This window comes from Gavia stellata, chromosome 4 (assembly GCF_030936135.1).
Source record: "Gavia stellata isolate bGavSte3 chromosome 4, bGavSte3.hap2, whole genome shotgun sequence".
Classification (NCBI taxonomy): Eukaryota; Metazoa; Chordata; class Aves; order Gaviiformes; family Gaviidae; genus Gavia; species Gavia stellata.
The window spans coordinates 28,412,093-28,434,737 of NC_082597.1; the positions used below are offsets into that span (position 1 = coordinate 28,412,093).

Below are 22,645 nucleotides of genomic sequence, written 5' to 3' on the forward strand. Positions count from 1 at the left end.
GTGAGATCACCTTTAGAACAATAATTTTAGAACTCACACATTTGTCCCAAGTGTACGCATCTTACAAAAAGAATTGAAAGGAAATCATAAAAAGCAGACAAAAAATGCTTTCAGAAAGGATCTGATCCTATTCACTGCAGCAGAATTTTTTGCTGAAAAAAGGACTTGTGAGCTCCACAGTCAACCTACTCCATTATAGCTTCCCATTCTTCCCCATATGTTTCCTCTTGTGTTTGGATTAGTAACTATCATTTTATTTCTGTGCTTAGTTTAGGTCCTACTTTGTGCCTGAGGCTCCAGAAAGTCTCTGTACAAACACGTAATAACAATAATGATGATAATTTTTTCAAATAGTCGATATTATTTGAATTTCCATCCCAAACAAACAGGGTAGAGATATCTTGGTAAACACAGGCTTAGGCTTAAATTTAAAGTTTATAGGTTCAATAGTGACATTGTGAATGATAATAAAAATGGCATTAATATCTTATATGTGGTGTAGCTGCCTCACCTCTATATTTAGCTCGCTGTTGGATTTCAGGAGATCGCTGGGAACTGTACACAAAATTGATTCCGACTGTAGGAGAAGGTTTTCGCAGCTTTTATTTCCAACTTTTAGCACTTCTCCTTTAACGGCTTCTGAATCAATATAATTTCCCTTGGAAAAAAAAAATCAATTTCATATTACATAACCATCTCATAAAAGTTAAGGAGAAGTCTTTTTATTACCTTGGAAAATGTTTTTAATGGAAAAACAATTGTGAAATAAAAGACTAATGCAAATTTATATTGCCCTGTCAATATGAATGTATCAGATTTTTTAATGTAAATCAGAGTTTGACAGACAGGCCAGAGGGGGATGATAAAGTTTACAGATAAAATTTGCTGTCACTAATACTCATACAGCCCATGCATCTAAAAATGTAAATGTCTGAGGGATAATTTCTGTTGGTCCTGTTTAGATTTTTGCATAATTTGCACAAGAAAGGAAGCATTATGTGACCCTGTTGCATTATATTATCCACAAACTAAAGGCATCTCAAACATTTTCTTTTGCAAGTGGTTATGGTAGCAGGAGTGAAGCTTTCAAAAAGAAAGCTTTCAGAAAGAACTAATTAATTATAGTAATAAAAATGCACAAATCTGTTAAAATCACGTTCCACAGACCAAGGAACAAACCCTGGTAAAGATGACAGCATGAAAAGTGCATTCCCTACTCAGAAAACATGCTTTCACATCCCAGACTTGGATGAAATATTATTCCTTCTGGTATAGTGATATTAGTGTCCAAAGACCAAGTTCAGGATCTTCTGTGCTCAGAAGAGCATCAGTATTTAAGAAGCTGCTGTACCTCATGTACAGCCCAGCTTAAGATAAGATGAAAGAACAGGCATATTAAGAGGGAGTAAAAGGGGAGAAGGGAGGATGGGGAGTAACACTAATACAGGCTATTTATGTGGGTTGGATCTGGGAGTTTCTCACAAGAAGGGAGGAAGGCATCATGGCTGACACTGCTATGAGACCTCATACACTGGAAAGAAAACAAGAAGCCTATTCTGAGGAGCAGAAAAATCTTACTTGGCAATATGTTTTGGGTCTGCTGCAGAATCAGACTGAGCCCTGGGAAAATGTTAATAAAAACATAGAAGAGACAGTTTAAAGTCCTTTTTTGACTGGCAAAGCCACACCCCAGGTGAGTGCTTTTTAATTGCTGGCCAAGGAAGTCCATTTTGCACTCTTACCTTCTGTCTACTTGTCTACAACCATTCTGTTCAGTGTTAATTGAGTAAATATTCAATGTTTATTGCTCATTAGTATGAAGGCTTGCTGCAGATTGTGAGCTATTCATGTTCAAATCTTCCCTTTGAATGATGTACCTCAGAAGACTTCAATGTTGGTCTTCCATCTCCAGGATAAATGCACTATCCTGGAGAATGTCAGTGAGTGGCCTCTCTTTTTCTTTTACACCAAATCTTAGAATTTTTTCTCCGCCACACCTGACACTTACCCAAAGGAAAAAAAATTATCCTGTCATTTCCTAAGGTGGTCCTTAGCCAGTTATAACGAAGACAGCAGTTTTTACTTATAAACATTACCATATTACCTTTAATATATTATAGTTTCAAATACATTCAGTATCCTATCTCAATATATTAAGAGTTTCAATACTCTTTCAGCAGTGGTTTCGCTCTTCTAAGGACCACAGAATTTGCCTATTGTCGTGGTTTAACCCCAGCCAGCAACTAAGCACCTTCAAGAAAAGGAGGAAACTGACTCCTCTGAGAACTGGGAAACAATATTTTCTATTTTAAAACGCATATTACCCTCTTCTTACTAAGCAATGACCTTGCACGCAAGCTGGAGAAGCTAGTTACTGGACTGGGTAGCTGTTAAAAACCAATCTTATTGACCAACTACCTCACAGCTTTAGAGAGATAGGAATAATTTGGGTGAAGGTCTAGAAACAATAGAAGGACCACAAACCAAGGCGTGGCAATTTTGAGATTGGTGTCAGAGTATTTTTTGAGGCTCCTAAGCAGTGCAAGTTGATTTGGGAAGAATGAGGAGTTACTGCAGCTGCAGAGCTTCCATTTCAGCTTGCTCAGAAATACCAGGGTTTCCATATTGCACTTCTTGGACCAGACATTGAGAAAAACATAGTTTTCTATGTGATCTGGAATAAGACTGAAAATAGAGTGCCCTATAAATAGACAAGAAGAGTTACTTAAGATTGTCTCATAAAGAATGTGTTGTACTGGCTTAGGAATAGACAATTGACTAAGTCTTGTCGTACTCTTAAGTTTTAGGGGAGATGTGCCAGAGGACAGCCAAGATCTCAGATGTAATGTGCAACATGAAATGACAGTTGTGCTACTGTGGAAGATTTCTATTTATAAATACAACTTAGTCACCTGGCAGCCCATTGCTAGGCCTCCTCTGGAAGCACGCAGAGTCCCCTCACTAGCTTGGTGCACAAGCACAACCCCAGACCAGGCCAAGCCTCTGGGCAGACTGAGGTAAGAAGCTGTTTCTTTCCTTATTTATTTGTTGGTTGGTTTTTTTTTCACACCTAGGACACACCAGCAGGCCAGCTTGCAGGTCTGGGTCAGTGGCTCCCACAGGAGGCAGCAAGTAGACTCTGTCCTCCTTAGCAGGTCTTCGGTCATCCGGTCATCATTCGGTAACAGCGAAACACCAGAATTTCTCCTGCTCTGAGAGCTTCCCGTGTTGGTAGGAGATGGGAGCACTTCTGAAGTGGTGTCTTCATGGTGTTGAAGCAGAGAAGTACCTCAAGCCACTCTGTCATGACCCCTTTGACTGGGCATGGTGGGCACCGAGAGACTTCAAAGAGCCACATACTTGGCAGAGGAAGACAGTGATGATGTGGGACCTTGAGAGGCTCAGTAGTGGGGAAGACAAAAGGGCTGGCACTGAAGACAAGAAGGGCTGGCATTCATGGCACACAGTGCCCTGACTGTGTTTTAGATTAGATTTAATGTTTTCTCGCGTGTAACATTTTCTTACAAAAACATCTTAGGGTCATCAGGGGAAACCAAACAGAACCTTTCAATCGGTACCCACCGTCATTTGATGAAAGACAAATATGTCACACTAGATTAGTTTGATTGAAAAACTTGTGATAAAAGCTCCCTCCACCCCTCTGAAACTAATTAAGAAAAAGATAAAAGAACTTTGGTTTGGTAGAACAGGCTGTTCACTGAAGCAAGCTGCCATTTAATTTCATGCTGAACTTGCTTAATTACTGCACAAAATATGACCATGAGGCATGTAAACTTGTGTGTGTGTATTTTTGAATGCGGGTACGGGGCGAGGGAAAAGTGTTGCCAATATGGCTTGTAATGATCTTTTGGCTCCTGACTATAATTTCTGAAAGTCGCCTCAGTGTTTTGATAGAAGCATCCCATTATAACTAATTCTATTTAGAGGAAGATGTTAAATTGGTGCTTGTTCATGCTTTGTTCTAGGAGACCAGCTTTCACTAATGTTATTCCCCAGTCGGTTGCCAGGAAATAACCAGAGCATTAGGCTTAGGTAGACATCTGCCTTGGGTGCCATGACTACAGGTGACATCAATACTACAACATTATGACTTTGGTCAGTTGTCAGTGGGACAGTCCTCAGCCAGCCTTTCTCATCTGAATGGCTTCTTCCCAGTGATAAACAGCACTAGGAACTTCTCCTTCAGGGAGAATAAAAGGTTCAGGAGTAAAAGAAAGAAGAGAGTTAAAAAAACAACTAATTTTTAACCCTCAGTCTCAGGGAAAATCGTGGAGCAAGACCTCATGGAAGCACTTCCAGGAAGAGGAAGGACAAGAATGCTATTGGGATCAGCCATTCCCAAGTGTGGGTTTTGCCTGAGCAGCCTGATTGCCTTCTATGCAGAGATGACTGACTCTGTAGATGAAGGGAGAGCACTGAACAATGCTTACCTTGATTTTTGCAAGGTTTGGAACACAATCTCTCCTAGCAATGAAAACAAATCGGGATGATATGGACTGAATGGGTGGACTATAAGGTGGGTGGAAAACTGACTGGCCATCAGCTCAGATCTTAGAAGTCAAACAAGCAGCATTCATCAATAGCTAATACTGAGACCAATACTGCTTAAAATCTTTATCCACAGCCTGGACAAAGGGACAGGATGCGCTGTCCTTGTGCTTTCAGATGACATCAGATTTAGGAAAATGACTGATATACTGGACCACAAGGTGAAATGAGACAGCAGTGTGCCATTGTAGTGATGAAGGCTCAGCACATACTTTAGCAGCAGCAAAGCCAGTAGATTGAAGGTGATTGTTCTCCTCTGCTCAGCACTTGCGAGGCCACACCTGAAGAAGTGTAGTAAGTTTTGAACCCCACAGAACAACAGAGATACTGACAAACTGTATGAAGGACAGCAGAGGGCTGCTGAGCTAGGAAGGGAGCTGAAGCACAGGATGCACAATGCAGGTCTAGTGGAGCTGGGCTTTTTAAAGCTGTAAAATCTGCATTCTTGGAGATTTTCAAAACTCATCTAGACAAGGCCATAGGCAACCTGACCTAATTTTTAACTTAGCCCTGTTTTGAGCAAGGGGGTTAGACTACGAAGACCTCCAGAGGTTCCTTGCAATCTAAGTTATTCTATGATTCTACTCAAATTAGTCTTCTTTCCAATTGGTTGATATGCATGACCTGGAAAATACTGGAAAACACTGCTGTTACTGCACAGAGGCACTGAGCCATGCAGCAGCTCTCCGTTGACCCGCACACCAGAACTCTCTCTAGCGCTTCTCCATAACTGAACAGAATTGCTCTGCATTGAGGAAGGCATGATTGTAACGGCCACAAGTACCAAGTAGAAAAACTAAACAAACAAACAAACAAATCAGACGGATTAGTCTTTGGAATTTTCCCAAAACACTTTGTGGAGACAGATCAATATTCACAGAATTTGACTGGAACCTAGCATTGCTGACAGAGGCTCTGAGGTAACTCCCTCTGATTTCCTGCAGCTCAGGAGCTGGCGCAGTGGACCATCTTGGAGTCAAAGACCTCAGAGCTTTCAGATTTCATGGCTGTCATAGGGAAAAAGAGTTTTGGCTTACAGAGCTACAGAGCAGCTACACAAAGAGATGACCCCAGCATTAAGGCTCATTCTCTTCTGTAAAGCATTTTTTATAGAGTATATTCTATGTAAATTATAGATATGCTATATAAATTACATGTACATAATAATAAATTTTCATAAACATTTACTGTAAATCAGAAATACCTGTATTTACACTGTTTCTATTTGAGACCCTAACTCAGAAAAGCACTGGATTTCAAAATTGATTTAACTTTCTCTGCAGCACTCTAGTAGAGAGCAGCCTGTGCCTGTGAGGGCTCCGAATTCCTAACAGATGTTTCTCAGTGCTTTGTAGGCTATTCTCAGTGCTCTTTTAACAGGCACTCAGCATCACCTTTGCATTTTTCATGGATCCATAAATATTTAAGCTACAGTGATGACTGATCCTCATGAGTGACTTTGTGCACAGGCCAGAGTTTCCCTCACGTCTGCAGAGCCAAAGCCGCTAGGCCACTTTCTAAAGGCAACTCCAGGTCTTCTGTAAGGAAGGACACAAAACCATGTGATAGTAAGAGCCAGGACTTGCGCGCAGACCACACACTTCACGTTCTGGGCTGCTGGCCATGTTTAATCCTGAACTGGTGATGCAGCTCATTGCAATTGGAAGCTGACGCCATGCGGTCCTCCCACGAGGACGAGGAAAGCCCCTGTCCTAGCCCACCTGATGCCAACAACCACCCTGGTATATCTTTATTTTCAGCTCTGCATCTTTTAAGTTTTGACAGCTGGGGGCTCGGCTGAATGCAGTACTGAACACACTGCTCTCTCTGCCCTTGCTTCCTTGGGGCTTCCTTTATTTTGTCAAAATATCTGTTCCACACTATGCCGCTGATGTGCGCTTGCAAATAATTGAAAAACTTACTTCAACAGTTCTTACCTTAATTTCCAGAACGTTTTGGTTGCCTCTTGAGATGAACACTGGCTTTTCAAAGCGCTTAAATACAGGATTATTTACATAATCGAAATCGAAGTACAAAGAGCTGACACCATCAAAAATAAAGAACACTTTGGTTACAAAGGGTGGTTGAAGATCGAAGGCTTTCAGTGAAGGAGTTGTACAGCAGATTATCTCTGAGCTAGAGCGGTGGCTACATGCCTATAGGAAAGAAAGAAAGAGGTAATTGGAGTAAGTACGTGCATAGGAAGTCACTGGTGAACGTAACCATTCTTTAAAAATACGCATATATTGAAAAAATAAGCACCAGAGGTCTTGTTCTTCTTTAACCAAAGCAAAATCCCGATCAGTCCTACACAGCGTTTATTTAGAGCTGGGAGAAAAGTATAAAAACTTCATGTCAATGGTGTTTGCACTCTTGTTGAGGAAATGTTCAAGTAAACAAGCTTCCTGGCCTGATTGTTCACAGCACTTTTAAAGTAAATATTTTGCAGATAATTAATGGAAAATTATTTCCAAAGCCAAAGACCATCAGGAGGCTATCCTGATGTACTGAGCTGTACTGGAACACAAAGCAGCCGTAATTCAGTTTATCCAGCCTATGCCAGAGTGACTGCCACATGGATTTCTCTTCCTTTTACACTACCAAAGCATTAGCAAGGGACCAGAGAAGGTAAAAATAGGGCCAATGAATCTGACTGAAATAGTGGAAAACAAAAATAAAGCACCATTTATTCATAGCGTAGCTAAGCTGCTGTTTCCAGAAAGGCATTACAGATGCTGTGAGAAAGCGCTTTAAAGCCAAAGCCACTGTGGGATTCTGGGCCACGAAAGCTCAGCAAAGCATATCTTCTTTCTCAAAACGTATGTGTAAGACCCCAGATGTGCGGCATTTGGTGCTTAGGTACACAGGTGTCATGCAAGTCCCTCTTGGGAGGGGCTTGGGAGGACTGCGGGATGTGCTTCACGCTGTACCTCCTTGGAGCAGTGGGGATGAGATGTTTGTCCCCCACTGCAGTGCAAGAGCTGCCTGACAACAGGCACGAAGCCACGCTTGCCCCTACTCTGCTGTTATTCCTCGTGAGGGCCTGCTCTAGAGGTTCTTCCTGGGGGAAAGCTGCTGGTGCACCCTACACTCCAGAAGACCTGCCAGAGCATGTTTTGTGCTGTGGGGGTGCAATCCAGTGTGAAATGTCTGGCCAGGGTGCTTCCCTCTATCCCATACCACCTTGACGCAGGACTCGTGAGACAGACAAAATGGACCCAGGTCCTTCCTAAAAGGATTGCTGTGTTGCAAGCTAGGACAGCAGGGATTTGCAGGCAGCCTGATCTGAAGCTAAGTTTAGGCAGTTTGCAGGGATAATATGAATCCTTGCAGATGGGATTCATCCAGCCTGCATCCAGAAACCTGAGTTGGAGTTAATTGTCTAAACTGCCTTTATAGTCAACAGAGGGAAACAGGCTCACCTAGAGTGGGATTCATCTGGTCCATTTTAGACAACAGCTTTAATTAGATTAACAGTGCTCTAGAAGGGTCAGCTTCTCTCTCTTGACTGTGAAGGTTTCTACATGACTAATTAGATTATAATGTCAACAGCACATCTACAAGCGTCGATGGGAGGCACAGTGGGTGCTGGGCAGCATCACGCAAACTGCAGAGTGGCTTGTTTGTGACTGTATCATGTACTCCCTTCACTGTGCCTCCCTTTCATGCTGCCTACCATGGATATGGTTGAAGGACTTCTGGCACAAACAGAGTTGCTTCAGCTCCACAGAAGGATTTCTTTTCCTACTGTATAAACCTTCTGTAAGTAGTTCCCTGTACACTGTGCCCTGACAGCAGAGATTACACTTTTTTTTTTTTTTTTATAAATAGAGTGGCTGACATGTGGCCTGCTAAGAATGGAGCTTAGGTCCTAGTCATCATAAATCTTACATCTGTTCTCAAGAAATTTCCCTGGAAAACCAACAGTGCTGTTGAATACCTTTGCACATCTAGAGAAGGCCAAAAAATATATATTTTTCTGTTTTGTTTTTCAAATTAAATTGGTTCTCATTATAAAATGCTGCCTGAAGGAGCTGTGAAATTAGTTTACATTTGTCTCTAATATGCTAAATTAATGCAATGTAATTTTGCTGTTTCAAATCAGTGACATAACCAAGCTATGTCAGTTGTATACTCACATTAGCTTGAAAAGTGGGATTAAATTAGCTATCTACAAATCAGCACTTTTTCTTATCACCACAGCAATTCATGTTTCTGTGCATAATATTGTGAAATCTTGAATCTGCCAAGGGAAACATTTTCAAGGCTCTGAAAGTGAGCACTAGAGTTTTAGAGGTCTACTAGAAGGGTTACATTTCTTTAAGATGTGAGTTTGGCACTCAATTAAATAACTTGGTGCAGCTCTCAGTGATGCTAATGGGACTTGCACCTCTGTAACTAACAGCCCATTTAGATTCCTAGCACAAATTTAAAATATTTGTGCATCCTCCATGACAACAAGGTAATGTGTGGGACACAAGTCAAGGCAGAATTTCGCTCCATTTGCTTACAGTATTAGACTGTTCTTCCTCTTTTGAATACCTTGTTATACACCATTTACCATATCTCAAGCTTCTCACATGGATCTAGAAATTCATTTGAATCAGTATGGTAATAATAAGATGCATCACTAGTATAATGTATGATCAAACCATACTTTTCCATGATATATGAATATTCTTAAAGATATCTATCATATTGTATCGATTCTAAAAAGGGATTACTAAAATATATATAATTATAAAACCAAATATACCCCAGGTAATCATTATATTTATTTGATTAATGTAAATTCATTAGACTTTTTATCTACTGTAGAGTAGTGATGTCCTTTAAATGAATAGCAGTGGTATTCATAACTTTGTTTGTGGCTATCTATTAGAATCAGATACTTTACTTTATCAGGCTGGTCTCTGAAGAGGAAGCTTTCAGAAAATGATAAAAATCTAATAATACTCTTTGGAGGGGATGCAATGTGACTGATTGGTAAGGTCAAGAAAAATCTTATTTGCAATGCCCTTATTGGTACATGATTTGACATGACATTTTTACCTTGAAATTGGTTTTAGCAATTGAAGAATATGACGGTTTAGTTTTCAAGAAATATTGGATTGAGGATCTATAAGAAAAAAACTCTAATTCAATCTGTTGCCTTCTCAATTAAGATACTGCCTATCACCCAGCACCTTTAACTTTTATTAGGCCTTAAAGTACATTCACTTTAAAAGCTAAACCTACATTCTTCTTGTGACTCTAATCTACATCTGAAGACAATATGGAAGAAAAGATGTAAAATTATGGAGCATTTCACAAGCATAAGTAAATACTATACCCCAAAGGGAATAATAATCCATTGCGCAATGCATATGACTCATCACTTAAAGGTATATGTATTCTTGTTTCATTTGTAAAATGTGACCCTTGAGGCAATTAATTCAAACCTGACCTACAGAATCTGAACTTCAGTGCCCAATTCAATTTTTTTTCATCTGATTGATAGAACAACAAGGAAAGTATGAAGGAGGATCTCTGAGCTCCAGAGATCTCTGAGCAGCTGACCCAGGTAAGAGAGGGGCAGTTGGATGTGTATTACAGGATCTGTAGCAGTCAGAAGGGAGAAAAGGGCCAATTTGTCCTTTCATAAAAAGTAAACTTTTGGAGTTCCAGTGAGGAATGAAAGATGAATGAGGTTAAAGTGAGACTGGATGACTCTCCAACCGTCTTTGCCAAAGGATGATTTCTCAATAGAAAGAGGTGAGAATTCAAGTCTGACTTGAGGAAAACCTATTCAGAAGGCTTTTCTGTGTAGGTGAGAAACTGAGCAGTGACACTCAAGCAGGGTATCTTGAAGATTTTTTCAGAGAACTCATTGGTTTTTGCTGCCATTTCAGGTAGTGAACTGAATGGCCCTGATGGATTGGTAACATTTTTATGCTAGTTGTCTTCTTGGATGAAGGCATGGGAGATGATACTTCCAATCTATCAGATCGTTGGACCAGAAGGTAGAGTAAAACCTCTCTGGCTCCCGTGTCTGAAAGCCAGCCCTTCACACAACACAACCAATACTGACTGGGAGTCTAAATTCCTCCTTGGGTTTGGGATGGTCAATGTACCTGCTAGCACCACATCCCTGGCACCCTGGTGATTTTACAGCATGGGCTTTTCCTTGACACCCCCTGCTGCACTCTTTCTTTGCCAGAGATGTGCGTGAGATGCAGACTCGGCAGAGAAAGAAAGGCCAATGGTTTCTCTATGTGAGGGAAACTCTTTGCTGGGCTTCTGTAGCAGCTTTATGCCTCAGAATCAACACAGCTAGAGGCTCCAACCCTGAGTGTCTTTGGATAGATAGTCAGGAATGTCTTCAATAATCACATGCTCACCATCCACAGTTTCCAGGGAATTTCTTCTATCATTGTTTAATAAATTGAAGGTAGACACTTGCAGGTGAAGTCTAGGCATTTTGATGAGTATTACGAGTATGGATTGTTCACAGACTTGTAAACATTGAAGGACCTTTAGGGTATTTTAACATTCTCCTGTAATACGGCAGGAAATGGCATCTAGCAGGGAGCAATCAAGAAATGCTAGAGATCATTCAAGAGACTACTTACTGAAGAGACAATTAAAAGTCTGTGGAAAGACATGATCTTGCATAGCTATAGGGTCAGTTGTTGAAGGTCATTCATTAAAAGGTGCTTCTGCCTAATTTTGCAGCCTTGCATATCTTCGGACATTCATGGTTAGAAGGGATTAAGCAGTGGGAATATATATCCAAATTAGTTAATGGATGTAATATTAAAAATGCTACAGCAAAGGATCCCCGAATGACCACTTGTTCATAATGGGGGAATCAATGTAAAGTACAGGTTTTCAAAGAGAAGATATTGGCTTCAAGTGCTTCAGAAGCAGAAGAATCATCTAACATGACTTATAGCTGAGGTTGGAAGACACTTATTTTGTAAACGGGTTCCTGACCAAACACCATTCCAAACTGTGCAAAGCTATTTTACAGGCACAATACAAAATGAAATGAAGGAATGAGCTGCTTCCCTCCATGTACACCTCACACAGGAACTGGATGTGTGAGCAGAAGTGAGAGGGTTTATGCATCCTTACATGTTATCTAGAGCTGTTGGGAATTTATGCAGCACTGCCTGAATTCATATTTTTTGCTCTGAGTCAGAACAAATGGTCAAAAGAACTCATGAAATAGAAATTGAAAGGAAACACATTGCAAGTATTGAAACATATGGTTCGATAACTCTAGAACATTTTTTTCACTCATTGAAATACCAAATTCAAAGAAGGCAAAATGTATTATTTTGATAGTGTTAACATAGAATGTAATATAAACACAACTAGTGTGAACACAGTATTGAATAATTTTAAGGAAATTTAAATAAATATGACATGAAAATGATAAAGTTGAAGCAAGGCATTTTTGCCTTATACAAGAAAAAGTTTCAGAAAAATTGAACTTCAAACACAAAAGCTGAAAAGCTCAACTTAAATGTTTCTTCTATAGGGGGCTGGCATATTGTCCCCAAAACCTTGCAGTCTCAGTGAAACTGCATTTCTTATGGGGAGTTGTTCAGAAGAACTCTTTTACCAGTTGTACCACTCATCTCTTCCACCGGGATGGAAAGAAACAGGCAGAGAAGAGCAAACGCCCCAGGGTGCGTCAGCTGGCTCTGGTCCCTGAGGCTTTGGGATGCAGAGCATCCCCAACAGCTCCTGCTGCTTACAAAAGTGACCCTCCACTCACACTGCAACTCCATCAGGGCTCTAGGCCACAATTAAGCCTGAGGGAGTGAATTAAGGGTCTGGGGACAGACAGCTGACAGGAAAAGGTGAGATCTCTTTAAAATTGGGCACCACCGGTTTTAGGCAAACGGGAGAGGGTATGGGAGGTGGCAGAAAGAATGAGCAGAGCTCTAGGAAACAACACTTACCAGGAGAATTTAGAGCGGTTTGGTTTGGTTTAACTGGAAAAGAGAAAGGCTGAATCATAATGTAGTGGAAATATGTAAAATTAGCAGGAGACACTGGTAATATGTTGTTTGTGTCCACTGAGGGTTAAACAAGAAGATAGCTAATTAGCAGCTAGGATTTGGGTTAATTATTAGAAAGAAGTCTTTCCAAACCACTAGGTAAGCAGGTAGAGCAGCTCTCTCCAAAGCTTGTTTAAGCAAGGTTGTGAAATTTCTTTCACAAGGAGCTTTAATAACAGCCTAGACAAATATCTGTCAGCCAGTGGTCTGGGTATGTTTGCTCCTGCCGCAGGGAAGCAAGCCAGGCTAGGTCTTTGTGGTCCCTCCCAGCTGTACTTTACTTTGATGCTTTGGGATGTGTTTCAGTGCTGGCTTTGGTTTTCCCAAGAGCCAGAGTTTCTGAATGCTGACAAAAGCAGCTTCTTGGAGGAGGCTGGTGAGAGAAAACTTAAAAGAAAAAGGGCTTAAATAACAATTAAAAAAAAGGACTCAGTTAGCTCTCCTCTTCCAAACTAAAAAGCAAAAAGACATATAACTTCAGCAATAGGACTTCTTGATCATTTTTGGTTTGTATTGTACTGTTTGTCTGCGTTTGGACTATTCAGGACCACAACCTGTTTTCTCCTTCATAAATGGGATAGCTGGTCATTGCAGTGCTCTGGATCCCTGCTGGAAATAGTTCCTCATTGTTATTTATTTTTGTAATGACTGTCTGAACGTTTGGTTTTTTGGCATATTGCTCATGCATAGGACCCAGAATCTCCAGCGCAGGATGGGGCAGGTTGCAGCCATTGGTGTCCTCTGCCAGCACTTTCCTTGGTTACACACTGCAATCTTGTTTTGTCATTTACAAATCTTCCCCTTCTCCCTGACAACTAATATCCTTCCTTGAGAAACAAGCTCGAGGTAAAGACTAGTGGCAGAACAAATGGCAACCAGAGCTGGGCTGCCACAGAGGCAGGGAAAGCCACTGAGTGCCAGAAGCCTTTAATTTCAATAGAGCAAAATGTATTACTTGGGCAGTGTCAAAGTATAAAACACTCTGGCTTATAATCTGTTTGAGGTTATATTCCACCCTTTGTGCAGGGAGAATGAACTTGTGTACACCTGCTTTTACACTGGGGCAGATTCTTAGAGATCAGCAGTGGTAGGGGACAGACATCCTTATGGAAAAGGAGGGTCAGATCTGCCTCTTCTTGTGTGTTGGCAAATATCATGCACACTGCAAAGTACGAAAAGGAAAAGAATAAGGGAGGTTATTCTGACTGTCTATGTCCACGTCTTTTTTCAATAGCAGGTTAAAAGGCAGGATGGCAGCAAACCATTGCTCAAAGGAAAGGTTGCTCCCCAGTATTTGTGGGAGAGAGTAAACTCTACAGTGTTCATTGCCTGGAGTTGCCAGTCACTTTTGGATAGTGGATTTAGTTATTTAAAACTTCAGATCCTTTCAAATCTGTTCAAATACTGAGGAAGTCCCAAATATTTGACATGCAAGGTATGCAGAATCAGGGCCTGAAGAGAAGCAATATTGCATATTCTCACAGGTGAACAGAGAAAGCAAGTGAATGATCTTTACTTCAAAAGAAAGACTGCTCAAATCCAAACAAAGCAAAATCTAAAAAGCTGATTTCAGCAATGATCTTTTCTTTGGAAATCTTTTGTACTTAGAAATAATCATGCCCACATTACTCAAAAGCTAATAAATTTTGAGTTTGGTTGATTTCACTGAGATGTTTTGCTTTCCAACTCATGGGTAAATTGTCTTTTTGATAATATTGAAGACCATGTTTCATTGCAGGGGCACTGATTTTCAGATTAAGATCTGAACCCATTAAATTACAAGCCACGATTACATCCAGCTGAAATTCAGGTCCGGACACTCATAATATTATACAAATTAGGATCATGAAGAATATTATGACCTTGAAGCTATAAAAGACTGCAAATTTGCAGACATACAGTTTAAAATGCTTTGAGCAAATCTAGGTCTAATACTTAGAATTCAATAGAGGAAATAGTGTCTGATGATCATTAGAAATAAGCTGAGAATATGAGCAGTAACGTAGCATGTCATAAAGAGTGTAGGTCAAATTATCTCCAGTTAAGCTAAACAGACCTTACAGGATAAGAAAATGTTGGAGGTGCAAGACAAATATGTAGGCAAAACAGAAAACAGTTCCAGTACAACTAGCCAATAAATCTTTGCCTTATAAAAATTAAAGTACATGACAAGGACATATCTGAACACCTTATTTAGATTTAGACATTGTGTATTATCAACTCAGGTAACAAAAGAAGGCTCAGATGCCCGAATGACCCTCTGTTCATGCCAACTGCAAAAGCCCAAACCTCTCTTAAAACTCTGTTGCTGAACTTAGAAAAGTTAGGAAAGATTTGCCCCAATAGGTAATTTGGCAATCAGAAATTCTTCAAAATAATACTTACTTTTGATTTTACACATTTACTTTTCCTCTTTCTTTGACGCTTATTTCATTTTCCTTTTATATCCACAGTCTACCATTTGAATTTATTTCCTACCTATCAATCATAGTAGCGCTTGAACTTGCCATGTAATCTGACATACCTGTATTGCATTTTTCTGTGTTTAGTCACTGAATTTGCATTGTTAAATTGCATTACAAAAATCTTGTTATCAGATACTATAAAAGCCTTATTTCTTTGGAAGAGGTTCCTTGGAAACTTTTGTTCTACCCCCAGCTTAATTTCAAATTTGTTGTTGAGTTTTGCCTATCTAGTGGAAACAGTCTGTGCAGAAAACACCAAATTGTCAGTGGAAGTCCTGAAGTTTCAAGGCAAAAATCAAAGTATTTTGACTGAAAATTCTATGCCATTTACCACACGAAGATGACAAGATAACAGATTGTCTTCTCCAAGACTGACTCACCACAGAGAAGTTCATTCCCAGTTTAGGTACGGTAATCACCATCTGAGGAAAGCACACTGAGTTCAAGTTGATTCCTTGAGCTGTGATTGTACTTCCACCACTAGGCAAAATTAAAAAAAAAAAAAAAGAAAAAGAAAAAGAAGATGAGTAGGATAATGATACATCTGCTATTATAATCTTCATTATAAATTATATTTTAGAGTAAAGGACAACATAAAACCAGAGTTAGGGATATATGGGGTGAATGCAAATACATAGCTCTGAGCAGTGAGATTATTTTTCTGGGAAACAAATTTTACACTTGCTATAACAACTAATCAAATATGAGAAAAGAAAAATAATTTTTAAAATTGTGGTATGCCAAGATATAAAACAAATGTGTACATTTTAAAGGAGGGTGTATACTTGTACTTAGCATTTGCTAACTTAACTTACTGCTTTCAGTGGTGCTGAAAAAGGTGTCTTTTTTACTGCTGACATTTTTTTGGCAAAGGCAGATGGCTTGGATTAGATCTACTGAGACCATAAATATGTCACTTAAAAACACACACATACTACCATACATATATATTCATAATATTTATGTAGCGCTGGATTTAGACTTTTTTAAAATCCATTTGCTCTCCTGAGTACTGCTGACTTGTCACATTAAATGATTTTCCTCACTAATCAGTGTAATGTCCAGATGCAGTATAGGAGACACATTTAGCTGTACAGTAGGTATCTCAGCAGGACGTCACAGGTACGCTCAGCAGCGGCTAGGAGTTAAATCACATAAAGAAAAGAGGCGCCCTTCCCCCTTCTCCTTCACCTCTGAAAGGAAATGATCTGCCCTCTGCAACTGCACCATAATACAAGCAATTGGCATGGCAGATAGAGATAAAAATGCAATTTCTTTTCATAGATTGCTGCGCAGCGTAGCCATTCTTCTTTCATTCATTACTTTTCTTATTTCTATAAGAAACTTTTACTCACCTAAGAAAAGACTTGGCCGGATGAATTTTTAAAACAACAGGGTCTTCTCTGTATGTGAAATGACCACTCGCATCTCGAATAGCTTCGTCGATTCCCACCCTCACACGATATTCCTGGGGAATTTGTTGTGCTGGAGTGTAGCACTCCGCAATGCTCACTGATACACTGGAAGGACAGAAAAAGGCTTGCTTGTCAGCATTATAAAACATGTACTCAGTTTAAAACACTGTCCTTTAGTGAGCCCCAACCCCGCCTAAGGATCTGCTTGTAAAAAAATGTAATTGATTCCCACATTGGATGATTATATTGCAACAAATAAGCATGGTGTGAGGCAGAAACAGCAACACCACTGCTTAGGCTCAAGATACATCCTAATTTGGTTGACTTGCACCTTGCCTGCAGGAAGGTGTTTCCCCAGTGCTGGCGACAGCCACGTCAGCCCCTGCACCCTGCCAAAGCAGCTTCCGCCTGGAAAACGACAGCATGCTCCAGGTTTAAGGAGAATGACTTGTTCTGCTGTAACCAAGGAGTAACATCTTTCTCTTTCCAATCCACGCAGTTTACCCTGTGTTAAAAACCTCTAGAAAAGGTGCTGGTGGGGGATGTACCAGCATGTCAGAGATGTCCTGCCCGGAGGGCACCTGCTGACTCCAGGCACTGCTGAGGGGCAGGCAGAGGGCAAGGAGAAGGTGAAAATTCAGGAAGAGCTGGCTGAATTCAGCACAGCAGCAGAGCCTCTGGCATATTCACCTTTACCTTGCTCTCTCATTCTTGGCCCTGGAAGTCCTCCTCCTACACCAACCTCAGTGGGTGACTGGGCAGTGCAGGGGTGAAGGATCCTGAAGCTTGAAGCATAGGAAGTGTGGCCGCAGGGAGAAGAGCACATCAGAGGTCAGCGTAACAACTGACTGGAAAAGCAAATGTAACTCTACCAGCTGGTTTCAGTGATTTGGGCCCAACCACATCCAGGAGCCCTACAAGTGAGGCCATTCTCAAAGGAAGTGAGCGATTGTCTCCAAATTAGACAAAAGGGCCATTTGCTACCAGTTCTGAAGCTTTCTAGGAAGGTGGGGTTCACCATGTGCTGTAGGGGTTAGTGATTTTCTCATATGTATCTGGAAGCTTTTTACCATCTTTTAAAGGAAAAAATAAACCCTTGATCTAGCTGCCCTCAGAACCGGGGAAAGCTGCCAGTTTAGATAAACACCTGCCCTGAGAAACTGGCTAAGACCTGAGTAGAAGTGTCCAGACAACTTGGCTGGTGCAAAAGAGGGGTGCTGGGGATGCTTACTGGATAAGCCCAGTTCGATACCTAAAGGTCCACCTGACCAAAGCAGATGCTGCCTCTGAGCTGGCTGTCATCTCACCCCCCCAGCAGATGTCTCAAATGGATCAGATGAATCATTCCCAAAAGTTTATGCATTAGCTGACCAGCTGAGATGATGACATCAATAAATGCCACCCTAAACTATTAAGTAGCCACTGAACAGAGGTGCTGAAGATCTTGGTAGTGATTAAATATCAGACTTGAATACCTAAATCCCTTTCTTGATTTAGTCAGACTTAGCTGATTTGATCAAGAGCATACAATAAATCATTTAGCAGCAAAGAATAAAATTTAGGTCTCCTGACTTTGAGTCTGACATTAACTAATAGGCTATTGCTTCCCCACGTTCTCTGCAAGTGTGATGTTTCAGCACTACGACTTTCCATAATCATGAGGAGAGCCTCAAAATTTAGAAGAATTGCTGGACATCCTGTTCCTGGAACACAGTGGGCCATATTCTGCCCTTGGCTGCAGAGGTGACAATTCTGGAGCCACCCTGCTATACCTGAAAACAGGACCAAACAGGATTTGCGCCATGGTAGAATGGCTACCAAATTCAGCATGCTTGTCTGACCATAGCAGAGAAGCATTGCTTGGTATTTAACATTTATATTCAGCCAGGACTGAAGGCATTTCCCCACAGAGCATGTCAAAGATTTTTGGTTGAGCTCCTAATGGATCCAGTACAGAGCCACAAAAAAATTCTGGCTTAATCCTCAAAACAAGTTTATATATACCAGAAAAAGTCCCAAACTGATGCTGCCTCTGGTTTGGAGGCTGTTCACTGATAGTGCCGCAGAAATAGCTGTTCCACTGTACGGGATACACATTCCCACACTGGTCGGATTTCCACCAAACAAACCAGTAGGAAATGGTAACCTGCACCCACTGGACACTCACTGGGAGCTGCTGCATGAACAGCAGCTTTTGCTAATACAAGAGAGAGGGCTGAGTGTGTGGGAGTTGGGGTGACAAAAATGATGGGAAATGGGCAGTTTCTAGTCCATTAGAAGCTGATCTGTTGCTTCTCCAGGCAACCTTTTAATGAGGTTAATGAAGGCATTACAGAAAAAACAAGTCTTCTAGGGAACCGTAGTCCCTTCTAAGAACCTTTCAGACATCCTGAGCTCAGGATATAATCCAGAACTGAATGGCTATTACAGTTATCAATTCTCCGATATATAACACGAGGAGAGGAGGGCAACGCACGTTAGTGGTTTTTTTAGTCCCAAGACATTTTAATCAAGCCATTTCAATATTAAAGGCATCACTTTTTAGTAAGTATATTACCTTTTCAAGGTGCATGGTTTCTCACCAACGAAAATCCTTCTGGATTTTCCACTGTTTAGGTATTTTCCAGCTACAGTTAGCAATGTTCCTCCAGATTTAGGGCCATAGGTGGGAGAGATACTTGTTATTACAGGATTCTGAGGTGAGGTAAAAATAAGAACAGTATATTGTTAAATTATTTTCAAAATCTGAAGAGAAGGAAGCTTAAAACATTTATTAGCATTTCCATGAAGTAATAATAAAGCAAACAGCAATATAGAATTACCATACTGGATTGGACTCATGAGGAGTCTCCTTCCAGTTAATATTGAAGCTAATTTTGACAATAAGGTTTTAGTCACAGTGCTTACCACGTATGAAAATGTATTGAATGGTGTTTTGCCATGTCCAACAGAAACACTACTGGATATATTAAAACTTGGATTTTTTGCAGCAGGAACTGTGCATTCCAGCCTTTGGAAAACAAATAAAAAAATGGGATTACATTTTTTTCTGGCTTGGTTTTTGTATTAAAATAGAACCACTTCAAACTTGTCATAATGGAGGATCCATACTAAACAAATCATCAATCTATGCGCGTCAGGGACATTTCAGAAATAAAAGCTAAAAGAACTGTGGTCATCTTCTTTAACACTAAATACAAACACTGTGGTGTTTATACTTGGCCAGAGAAAATAATTCTAGTATATCAAATAAATTTCAGAAAAAAAAAGCGTGCTAGAGAAAACAAATACCTCCTGTTCAATGTCTGAATTGGTTTTTGGAATTTTCCTTTACTGCCAAATTTTGGCAGACAAAAGGATTAGAAAAAATGCAGCATATACACAAATGTGTTATATAAATTTAATATTACCAAAAAAATGAAACTTGACCTTTTGTGGCAGTATGTGTCAATGTATTACATTACATTTACAGTCTCATATATGAGCTAGTCCCGTTAAATCATGTTGTTGGCATTAAGACTGTTCAGAATAGCAGTTAGGATAGTGCTCAGTACTTCTGGAGGGTGATCTTTTTGCTGCTATATATATGAATAGGGAAGCCGTGCCATGATTTGCACATTGCTTTGGTAGTAGATAGTCATATGCTTTGAACTGAGAGAGGATATTCATTGAACTTGCCATTTCTTCAAGATAACAACTGGAATAACCTCTGTCTTAAACTTAAGCCATTATCCCACTGTCTCAAAAACTTATTTCTGAGGAGGAAGAGGAGAGGTGCAGCTGAGGGCCATAAGCCTCTGTATGACGAAATACCTGCATCTTCTCACATTTCTCTCCAGGAGCTTCACAGATCAGGAAGATGGAGGTGACATAACTGAGCCCAGCAGGGTCCTGGCAAAAGGAACCTGCCCCCTTTTCAAACCTTTGAATAGTTTCATTCTTGCCAGCTCCCACAGATGTTGAACAGCATTTCGCAGACAAACCAGAAAAAGCTGCTGCAGGAGCTATCAGCATTAACTGGATTTATTTGATCTCCATTTCAAGCACTTTTTTCTTGGGGAGCTTATCAAACCAAGGGATGGTTTCCTGTTTGAAATTTCAGAATCGGAAATGACACTTACAAACTGAATGTTTATATCGTAAAGAAATCCATACCACATAAAGAATGTCTGTATAAAAGGAAATTAATATTTTAGGTTTCTTACTTGTTTTTGTTGCTAGATTTCACTTCCAGAGCACAAATTTGTCCTCCGATATGGACTACTGTATTTTTTAATTCAAATCTATTGTTTTTGCTGAATCCAAAGTCCCATCCACACAGTGTCAGTTTTGTCCTGCCTTCTAAGGGTGCGCTGCTTGGGACAATCTGTTAAAAAAATATTGTGTTAGTTACATCAGGTTTTCTTGAACTTCAAATGGAGTTAAAGAATGTGCAAAGGAATAATTTTAGAAAAGCATTTCTTCTGGTAGACTATGTCCTACCATTCATCTTAATTGTTCTTCACCTTTCATTTGTCACATTATGAGCTTTCTCTGACAGTAGCAATAAATAACAAAACCTATACTAGAAAGCTTTGAAGGATAGTGTTTAGGGGCACTGAACAAGCTGTGCATTGTAATGGTCTTTTAAATCCTGTAGTTCTTGTCTTTCACATCTTATTTCTGGCATGTTAAACATACAATGTACTTATTTTGTTAGAAGCTGAATGCTGAACACAAAAGAGCCCCAAAATGACCATTTTTTGTCAGCTTGATGAAAGTCACGTTCAGAGTGAAGTAGCTTCAAAGACGCCATAATCTGATACTGCGTTGGCTGTGATAAAGTTAACGTGACTTCTGCTATTCTTTCCTTAAATCTTTTACATTTGGTCACCTCTAATTCCAAGTTAAAAATAAACTACCTCTCAGAAACACAGAGACAATCTACAAAGGAAATGCTTTTTTTCTGTATATTGTAAATTGTCCTGTAAAATATAACAATGGTGGGAAAAATGTAGGAACACTATAGAAGTCTTACAAAAGTCAGTAAAAGTACTGGTCAGTACTGCCAGTAAAGAAAAAAAACCAAACCAAAAGACATTGGTTCAGGATTTATGGGGACTTTTAACAATAAATACTGCATAATTTTGCAAACATACCAGTACCACTGGCCAAATGACAGAATGAAAGACTGAATTTATACTTGTAGTCATAGTGCCTAAATGTCTTAGACAATGCTTTAGTGATAGTACTTTTGCCCCTAAAATGCAATATAGCTGTGCTTTTCAAAGGACCCGACTTCATTTTCAAGCTGAAAGGAAAGTGTTTGAGAGATACTTGGCTATTATTTCGTCTGGAAATCCAGTAAGACAGCACATTCTTTTCAACTCTCTTGTAGCTATACTTCAAGACCATCACAAATGAACTATTGTAGATAGAAAGGCAGCTGAAGAATACTTCAAAAGAATTATACTATATATTCTATATGAGGAAATTTACTGCCCCCATTAGAAACCAGACAAAGAGTCTGCTCTAAAATGCACTGAAGCCAGTAGGAATCTTTCCTATTTTAATGAGCTTTGAGTCAGCTCTCAATGAACAAAGAAGAGGGAACCTATGCAGGAACAGTACCTTTGCACAAATCCCATAAAAAAGGAGTGATGCTTGCACAGCCCCCTGACAAAAAACACTGCAGCTAAGAGCATGGAGCAGTACTGTATCCTGTGGAGTCTGTGCTATTCCCAAGTTTAACTCTCCCTTATATCTTTGGTTTTTTCTTCGCAATCTGGATTGACTTCAGATCCTAGTTTTCCACTCTACTTAATATCTCAGCACACTATCTATTTTTGGAGTAACAAAACCCTAGCAGAAACTGAAATTGCTCTGTGGGGCTACAGGATGTCTCAATGTTTCCAACCTTAGTGATTCTGTGATTCTGTGAATGTTTTGTACAATAATGCATTGACGTGTGGCATTTGAAGACTTTGAAATGTAATCCATAAGTTAGCAAAATAAGGGTGTTAAAATCAGGCTTCACAAAGCCATACAGAATAAAAACTGAAGGCACTTAACTGGTTTTGAGTGATCTTATCTGCCAAGAGAGACTTGTGATAGCAGCCCATGTGCCTTAACTGAGGGAGAGTGAAAGTATTTACTACATTCTGCC

The 22,645-nt window shown here is 40.0% G+C and overlaps 1 protein-coding gene across 1 annotated transcript in view; it reads right to left on the reverse strand.

Moving 5' to 3' along the window:
- Positions 1-22,645, reverse strand: part of MET (MET proto-oncogene, receptor tyrosine kinase) — an 86,066-nt gene that overhangs the window by 13,528 nt on the left and 49,893 nt on the right. The window contains exons 7-13 of the mRNA XM_009817862.2: positions 20,706-20,866; positions 19,408-19,510; positions 19,058-19,194; positions 16,441-16,605; positions 15,466-15,565; positions 6,507-6,725; positions 512-658 (exon numbers count right to left, since the gene is read on the reverse strand). Coding sequence (XP_009816164.2) covers positions 512-658; positions 6,507-6,725; positions 15,466-15,565; positions 16,441-16,605; positions 19,058-19,194; positions 19,408-19,510; positions 20,706-20,866 — 1,032 coding nt within the window. The remainder of the gene's footprint in view (positions 1-511; positions 659-6,506; positions 6,726-15,465; positions 15,566-16,440; positions 16,606-19,057; positions 19,195-19,407; positions 19,511-20,705; positions 20,867-22,645) is intronic.